Source organism: Sinocyclocheilus anshuiensis, unplaced genomic scaffold (assembly GCF_001515605.1).
Source record: "Sinocyclocheilus anshuiensis isolate Anshui unplaced genomic scaffold, SAMN03320099.WGS_v1.1 scaffold6578, whole genome shotgun sequence".
Taxonomy (NCBI): Eukaryota; Metazoa; Chordata; class Actinopteri; order Cypriniformes; family Cyprinidae; genus Sinocyclocheilus; species Sinocyclocheilus anshuiensis.
In genome coordinates this window covers 11,836-21,266 of record NW_015544617.1, presented here as the reverse complement: position 1 = coordinate 21,266, position 9,431 = coordinate 11,836, and the positions used below count along the sequence as shown (strand labels likewise).

General features: G+C 34.3%; 1 protein-coding gene across 5 annotated transcripts in view; it reads left to right on the top strand.

The window, feature by feature from the left end:
• Positions 1 to 9,431, top strand: part of LOC107698212 (protein SON-like) — a 21,117-nt gene that overhangs the window by 9,762 nt on the left and 1,924 nt on the right. Inside the window, exons 9-12 of one of the 5 annotated variants that reach the window (XM_016499172.1) lie at positions 1,200 to 1,316; positions 4,999 to 5,146; positions 5,227 to 5,292; positions 6,226 to 6,341. In XM_016499172.1, coding sequence (XP_016354658.1) covers positions 1,200 to 1,316; positions 4,999 to 5,146; positions 5,227 to 5,292; positions 6,226 to 6,341 — 447 coding nt within the window. Of the gene's footprint in view, positions 1 to 1,199; positions 1,317 to 1,962; positions 2,300 to 3,526; positions 3,842 to 4,998; positions 5,147 to 5,226; positions 5,293 to 6,225; positions 6,342 to 9,431 lie in introns of those variants that run through there. The other 4 variants (XR_001635320.1, XM_016499173.1, XM_016499176.1 and 1 more) reach the window with 4 other exon arrangements.

Sequence of the window (9,431 nt, the reverse complement as noted above, 5' to 3'; positions counted from 1 at the left end):
AAATTTAAAAAAGTTTTTTTTTTTTTTTTTTTTTTGGTGATTGGAAATAAAACTGAAATAAAATAAAATGTAAATATCAGATGAAAAACATGAAGTACTAAGTATTAAAACTTCTAAAACTAGAAGTTTTTTCTTAAACTTAAAAAAATAAAGCAAAAATAAAAATATTTAAAAACTAATAAAAATGACAAAAGCTCATAATGAAATGACTTAAACTTAACCTAAAATTAAAATGAAAACTGAAAATATAAAAATAGAGGCTCTTTGAAAATATTTCTAAATATAATAGTATTAAAATAAAATTAGGTGTAAATTAGATGAAAAACGTAACCGAAAATATTGCCTAAATATGTTTGTTGAAGTACTGAAAATGACTAAAACTGAACAAAAAAAATAAAGCTATAATAGAAATATTAAAAAAACTAATAAAAATGACAATCACATAACAAAATGACTAAAATTACACTAAAAACTGAACATATTAAAATAAAGGGTCATTCAAAATGTTAATAAGTGCTATAATAGTATTTAATAATAATAGAAAACATAAATGTTAGATGGAAAAATTGAAATGTTGCCCTGACTAAATTAAATATTGTTAAAGTACTAAAATTACTCAAACTTAAACTCAAAAATAAAAAAGCTATATAGAAAGATTAAAAAAATAAAAATGACAAAAGCACAAAACAAAAAAACTAAAATGAAAATGAAAACTGAAAATATAAAAATAAAGGTTCATTCAAAATATTCCTAAATACTATATTAGCATTTAAATAATATAAAACAAATATTAGATTAACTAAATGAGTATTGACATACTAAAATTACTAAAAATGAAATAAAAATAATGGTATATACAAAAAAATATATATATAACAATAGAAAGAAAATCTAGAAGTGTTACGAAATAAAAATGACAAGCACATAATGAAATGACTAAAACTTCAAGTAAAATAAAAGTGGAGAATATAAAAATAAAAAACTCATTTGAATATTAGTAAATACTATAAAAGTATATAAATAATACTAAAATAACACCGAAGAGTAGTGCTCTCAGATCCATTTAACATGTTTTGTCACATTTCCCCCACAATCAGTGCAGAAAATATGAACTGCATGAATTCTGCACTAGCCTAGGTTTGAGACTCTTTCCATATTTCATGATTTTATAGCTCACATCTGGTAATTCATGTTCACAGGTTGATGCATGGGCCCAATCCAACACGATTCCCGGCCTCTTCACAGGCTCAACAGGTGCTCAAGTGCTCTCATCTGATGAGCTCTCTAACAGCGGCCCGCAAGCGTGGATTAAGAAGGTAAAGCCATGAGTCGACGGCATCACTCATACAATGATGTCAGACATGTATTGTGCTTGATGGTTTGTGTTTTGCATCACACACGTGTGTTAAATTCCCTAGAATCAAAGTACACATAATTTCCTCATGCACGTTGGCACAGTACAGTCAGACCCTTTTGACTTATTGTGCTTAATTTAGATTTACACTCTTCTGACATAAGCTCACGTGGCCCATGGAGGGTAAAATAGATCCTGAAATGCTCAAAATACCCATCATCCCCTCTTATAAAATGTCATATACGGAAGAATTGTCATCTGTGATTACTTTGCCAATTGGTGTACCCAACTTCGTTGATCAGATGGCAGTCCTGTCAGTCGCACAATGATAGTCTGCTTTTTATGTAATAAGCATTGATTTTGCACTGAAGATGACGTCAAGGTATCCATGGAAATGATCTTGCCAAAAGACAGCTCAGAGCTGTGTTTACTGACGTCATTATGCTTTTTCAGCTGGAAGAAAGAGAAACGGCTTCCCCTTGTAAGTGCAAATATTTGCCCGCATCACAATGTTTTGAGGTTCTCTGATTATACCCACCAGCAGTTGATACGGGTACACCACTTGTGCACGGTCATGCAGATATTTTATATCTGAAATTCTGTCGTAGCAGATGCATTGATGGATGGGCAGTGCACCTCACTATACTCCTCTAAAAGTGTCTTTTGAGAGAGGGGAGGAAGGAAGAGGATTTGAAGTAAGTTTCTCCACCCCTCCTCTGAATGACCAATGAGTAGAGACATTCACGTCAGGATCCGAAATTGGATTGGAAGAGCCACTTTTGGAAAATAGCCAATGTATGCACACCTGTGACCACACTTTTACACCATTAACAGCCTACAGTTAGATTAATGAACTGTAGTAATGTACACTATTGTTCAAAAAGTTGGGGTCGGGTTTGAAAAAAATCTCTTCTGCTCACCAAGAAATATTTATTTGATCAAAAATACAGTCGAAATTGTGAAATGATAAACTAATAAAAATGGCAATAGCACATAACAAAATTACTACAACTTGACCTAAAATTGAAACCTGGAAATATAAATATTTTAAATTAGCCATTATTTTCATATAAGTATAATAGGGTTGAAATAATATAAAATGTAAATAATACATTTTATATCTTTTACATTTTTATAAATGTAAAAATTAGAAATGTTGCCTTTACAACATGATGTAGTGGTAAAACTGAAATAAATCTATAATACAAATACAACTTTGATCCTTCAGAAATCACTCTAATATGCTGATTTGTTGCATAAGAAACATTTCTGATTATTTTCTGGGTTTTTTTGTGCTGCTTCATATTTTTTGTGGAAACGGTAATACATTAAATTTTTCATGATTGTTTAATCAATCGAAAGTTCAAAAGAACAGCATTTATTTGGAATAGAAATCCTTTGTAATATTATAGATGTCTGTCACTTTTGATCAAATGAATGTGTCCTTGCTGAATAAAATGTTATTTACTGACCCCAAATATTGAACAGTACTGAAGTTATTCATTGAAAATTGGTGTATTATATTGATGTTTCTGTCACTTTATTAAAGCAATAAATCACTTGAAGTTGTATGTTATAGTTATTCTATGAGTTTTAAATGTACACAACACCTTTCAATCAATATGTACAAGTGTGATTTTAGCAGAGAGACTCATTTCCCTGAAGGCTTTGGATGCTGACCGCTGTGTAATGCAAACCTTTACATTAAGACACGATAATCCCAGTTTTTATTTAGACTTGGGATGCTAAATAAATGCTAGCAAAATACCTTGGTCCCTATTAAAAAAGACCAAAGCATTCACACAACCAAATGTCTCAGGGCAGTGTTTCCAAAATGGCCAACTTTGCCTAGATACGAGTCTCTATGAATCTTGGGATAGGTTTGGAGCTCACTCTTGACTTAAGAGCGGGATCCAAAATGTTCAAATGATATCAAAGGTTGTATCTGATTCCCGGTCTTTTGTCTAAAAATGACTGCTGCGTCAAAAGAGCCTGGTCATGCACTAACTGCAATCAAAACAATGTTTGATCCTCTTGGGATTTGGCATCCAGTGGGTACAAGGTTGAAGCTCATTGGTGGGGTTGGTGGGTTTGGGACATGGATGGACGAGGGGTGGGGGCTCACAGTTTGACCTGTGAACTCTCACCCCTCTGTATGGAAACTTGTTGCAGGGTCAGTCCTTGTAGCTGCCTTGTTGCCATGGTCACAGTCTATTCACGTCAGATGCTCGGCCGATGATGGGGGCCTAGGTACGTACGTCCTCCAGCACCCTTCCTTCTATTCATGTGGATTTGTGTGTGAACTGATTTATTTCTGCCATGTCCTCCTGTTTGTTTACAATGAACCGACTCAGAGCCTGAGATCTGTTCAGGATGGTATTATTGATGCTTTGCCTGTTGAAGGCTTGCACCTTAAATTACTCGTGTTATGTAAAAAATGCACTGCCGCTCAAAAGTTTGGAATTATGTTTGATGTTTTTGAAAGTCTTTGATCACCAAGGCTGCATTTATTTGATAAAAAAATACAGTAAAAATTGTGAAATAATATTCCAATTTAGAATCGTTTTCTGTTTGAATGTATATATTTTAAAATGTATTTTATTCCTGTGATGCAACGCTGAATTTTCAGCATCATTACTTCAGTCTTCAGTGTCACATCATCTTTCAGAAATCATTTTAATATGCTAATTTGCTGATTAAGAAACATTTTTGATTATTATCAATGTTGAAAACAGTTGTGCTGCTTCATATTTTTGTGGAAACCATGATACATTTTATTTTTCAAGATTCTTTGATGAATAGAAAGTTCAATAGAACAGCATTTATGTGAAATAGAAATCTTTTGTAACAACATAAATGTCTTCACTGTCAATTTTGATCAGTTTGCAGTGTCCATTGTTTTTTTGTTTTTTTAATTCATAAAAATATAAAGCAGCACGATTGTTCTCAATATTGATATTACATTATAAGAATTATTTCTTGAACAGCAAATTAGCATATAAGAATGATTTCTGAAGGATCATGTGACACTGAAGACTACAGAAAATTCAGCTTTGCATCACAGAAATAAATGAAATGTTTAATTATATTCAAATAGAAAACTTTTTTTTATTGTAACAATATTTCACAATATTACTATTTTTACTGTATGTTTGATCAAATAAATGCAGCATTGGTGAGCAGAAGAAACTTCTTTCAAAAACATTAAAAAAATCATAATTACCCCAAACTTCTGATCGATAGTGTTACATAAAAATAAATAAAATAAACAAAAAAAAAAATATATATATATATACATACAGCTTCACAATTTGAGTTGAATTACTGAAATAAATTAACTTTTCCACGACGTTCTAATTTATTGAGATGCACCTGTATTTCTACTTATTTAGGCATTTACACCTGCTGCAGGTGAGAAATAAAGGATTCTACATGTAAACATTTCACATATTCTTAAAATAGTTCAAATAGAATCTCAGAAGGCTATTATATCTAATATTTTAATTCAAACACAGCTCCAGTTGAAGTGGCGTGACCTTGCTGCTCTGAATGAGCGTATCTCTCACTGCTTCCCGTTTCTCTTCGTTTGCTTCTCCCTCTCTCTCTCGCTCTCTCTCTGTCTGAATCTGTCCCGTTCCATTCAGGACCAGTTCCTGCGGGCGGCGCCGGTCTCAGGTGGGATGGGGGAGTTATTGATGAGGAAGATGGGATGGCATTCAGGGGAGGGTTTGGGGAAGCACAGAGAAGGAACAGTGGAGCCCATCATTATCGACTTCAAAACGGACCGCAAGGGTAAGAAGAGGCTGTGCAGAAATCATTGAGCCATATTATCATGACTGAGATCATAGTGCTGGATGTTTCTGTCCATACAGGACTTGTAGCAGAAGGAGAAAAAACCCAGAAATCTGGCAACATTGTTGTGATGAAGGATCTTCTAGGTGGGTGTTTGGTACATAATTTTTTAGAAAATCATGTTCAAATGTGAGTATTAAATATGATCATCAGGCTTCTAAGGAATTTTTTTCCAGAACCTGTACTTTCACTGTTCCTCAGTGGAAGAATGATCTTCTCAAGCCTCTAAAACAGGGGTCTCCAAACTGGGTCCTGGAGGGCCACGGTCCTGCAGAGTGTAGCTCCAACCCTAATTAAACACACTTAACCAGCTAACTAAGGTCTTACTAGGCATCCTAGAAACTTCCAGGCAGGTGTGTTGAGGCAAGTTGGAGCTAAACTCTGCAGGACACCGGCCCTCCAGAACCTCTGCTCTAAAACATCTAAATCTTTTGAGGAACATTTATTATCTCTCAATCATGATTGTATTGCATTATATGTATTGATAATTAAACTAAGCATTTAATTATCATCTTACTAAGACATATTACTTGGAGATATAGAATGACGACTGATATTTATATAATTTAATATAAGTATCTGCTATACTGTTATTAAGATCTCATTGATTTACATTACAAAGATCAGAATTTCATCTTACATTTTGTCCATGTAAATATCAGCATCTGCAGCAAATGGCATTTATTTGCTCAGTTTGCGCCTCTGAATAAAACTGCTGTTTTTTTTCCCCCTCCATATTCTTACCATATCAGACTATATGAACCATAAAAGCCTGATGGATCAAATATGATACTCAAACAAAAACACGTATGCAAACTTTTTTCTTTAGATTTTTAAAATAATATTTTGTCTGAAAGATCAGCAAACTGTTTATGACTATTAATTCATACGTCAGGCTTTACATGGTTAAATCAGATGCTGAAGTCGGAGGGAAATAACTGGTTGATAATCCTAAATCCTCTTGCAAATGTACAATCCACCGGGTTTATAGGAATTCGGATATGATGTTTATTCTGCAGGGAAGCATCCGGTATCTGCTCTGATGGAAATGTGCAATAAGAAGAAGTGGCCACAGCCGGAGTTTGTGTTGGTTCACCACAGCGGACCCGACCACCGCAAGAACTTTCTCTTCAAGGTTTGTGCTTAGTTTTAAAATGATTATTTTAAATATAATTCTTATACTATTTTAAAGTAAAATCATGTAAAATGCATTAAATATAAAACCAGTAGTTTCAAATGAGTTGTGAATTTAGACATCACAATAATATAATTGAAACTAGGGCTGCGCAATATTGATAAATTAAAAAAAGAAAGACATTGCAAAATTTAGTTTTTCTGTGTTATGAAAAACAATCATTCTACAATGATTGAATCTGCATAGAAAATAATTTAAAAAAATGACTTTTTACTGAATACTATTTTGAGTGTCAACTATCCTTTTGGGGCTGAACGGATAGGAAGAACTTGAAAAAGTTGGGTGTTCACACTTGCGATTTTTCTTTACAAGAATCAGCTCAAACTATTTTCAGTAACCATAAAGTGAACTTAATCAAAGTCTCTTTAAGGCAAGTCATTTCACTCAGGTGGCCATCTTTGAAACGCCTCTCGGGCATGCAAGTGCAGCTGCTATCTGACAAAAACGGTCTCGTAAATGTTGTTTCATTTGCTCAAATAGTGTTTAAAAAAAGCTTATTTTTCAGACTAGACCAGCCAATGCACATGCACAGTCCTGAGCGCACATCTCAGAATGCTGACTGTTTCTATAGAAACCGGGACTTCTAACGGTAGCTGCAGTGACGCACTGTCTTTACCGATAAACGATTGGCTCTTCTACTCAGAAGGCGGGGCTTCGTTTGATAAAGTTGCCATATTGAGCGTTGCATTTTCCCCATTCAAAACTATAAGTGACACTAAGTGACACGTCTTGGGTATTCTATAGTCTTTGACTTAATCTCTTTCCTCTCAAGTTATCATAGGCCATATTCCCACAGTTTTTATCCTGTTCAATATCATTTTTATTATATAAAATTGATTATTAATTTTTTGTATTATTTAAAGGAGTAGTTCACTTCCAGAAATCATGTCTTTCTTTCTTCAGTCGTAAAGAAATTGTGTTTTGAGGAAAACATTTCAGGATTTCTCTCCATATAATGGACTTCTCTGGTGCCCCCGAGTTTGAACTTCCAAAATGCAGTTTAAATGTAGCATCAAAGGGCTCTAAACGATCCCAGCCAAGGAAGAAGGGTCTTATCTAGCGAAGCGATCGTTATTTTCTAAAATAAAAATCTACAATTTATATACTTTTTAACCTCAAACGCTCGTCTTGTCTAGCTCTGCGTGGACTCTGTTTTTTCCAGTTCATGACAGTCTCATTTTCTCCTCCAACTTCAAAATCGTCCTACATCGCTGCAGAAGCACCGACCCAGTGTTTACAAAGTGAACATGCAAAGAAGGCCAAACGCCCTTTACACAAAATGGTAAAACAGTGATGTAGGACGATTTATTTATATTATACTAAGTCTTAGGCCATTAGTATTTTCACCAACAAAAAAATGGTTTTAAACCAATTATTACTATATGTTGCTTTAGTGTGTCAGTAGGAAATAACAGTTTACTTTTCCAAACATTCCTTTTGCCATTAATTGTAATAATCCAGTGATATTTGTGTATGCACAAGGAGTCTGACAACAACCAGTGCTCCACACAAAGATCTGATCCCACCATCATCCAGTCTGTCTGGAAAAACTGAGACAGACTAAATCCAGAGGAACTGTGGCAACGTCTCAAAGATGCTACAAGAATCCCACCTACAAAGCTACAGTACTGTGAAAATGTTTATGCACTTGTGTAAAAATGCTGTAAAGTGAGGGTGTTTTCAAAAATAATGTCATAAATAGATTTTATTTATCAATTAACTAAATCAAATCAACATTTGGTGTGACCACACTTTGCATTTAAAACAGCTTTTTTCCTAGGTGCACTTGTGCATAGTTTTTCAGGTAGCTTTACAGGAAGGTTTCTTGTAGCATCTTTGAGATGTTGCCACAGTTCCTCTGGATTTAGTCTGTCTCAGTTTTTCCTGTTTCTTCATGTAATCCCAGACAGACTGGATGATGATGAGATCTGGGGCCTCATTTATAAAATGTGCGTACGCACAGATTTGATCTTGGAGTGTGCGTACACTAAAATCCACGGCAATGTTCATATTTATAAAAACGGTCTTTGACGTGGAAAAGAGCTTAGCGCCACGTCAGGGTCTGAGCAGACGTACGCACTTTTGTTTGCCCGAGTGCTGCAGATTTTTGGAAATATAAGTCATTCTTGCCGCTTGTAAAAGATTTGGACATTGTCAGGTGCTCTTTTATAAGTCAAGGACATTAATTAGACATTGTTTACAGGGCGGAGATCTGAAACTGTTCAGCTGCGCACAATTTCAAGATCATTGCAATTTATAGATTTCACATCTAAAAGAGAGGTTTTTGCGAGATTAAACTGACCTTTTTAGTAGCCTAATGTTGAGAGTTCTTTACTCGCTTTCTGTAGTTTATTCCATGTTTTTTTGTTTTTTACAAGAGAACTTGCGAAGTCTTGATTTACTACTAATGCATAAAATAGAAAAGAAATAATATAAATATATAATATAATGTAATATAATATAATATAAATAAACACATCTCCGACTGTTTTGTCTGTGTAGCCTATAAGAATAGGCCTATGTCATAACGGTTTTAATATATTCTATTCAATAACATTGTTAACTGTTTTTATTTATAGCATCTGCTGATTGTGAAAATCAATAGAGACATCAGCCTTAAACTTTGTTTTTGTCATTTGCATCAGTTAAAGTTTTTTTTTTCTTTGTGCTCGTCACTCTCAAGCATAGAAATTCGGATATTGCCGTTTGCTCTTTTATATTGTAATGATATTAATTAGGGTTTCGCTTTCACAACGAAGCACACAGCGTCTTCAGGACATGGCGGCAGCAACAATACAGCGAGAAAAGTTATGCCTTCTTTCTTTGCGTGAACATTTGGGCGTAGTTATGCAAATCTTCCCACAGAGCGACGTAGTTATGTGGGGGCGTGTTAGAATGATCCGTTTTAGGTAGGTGTGGCTGACTTAACTTTTATAAAGAATATCTCTTTGGATTTGAGACTTTAGTCTTAGCAACTTTACAGATCTTCTTTATGCACCAAGAGCTTGTAACACTCCAAAGAGAAAGGAA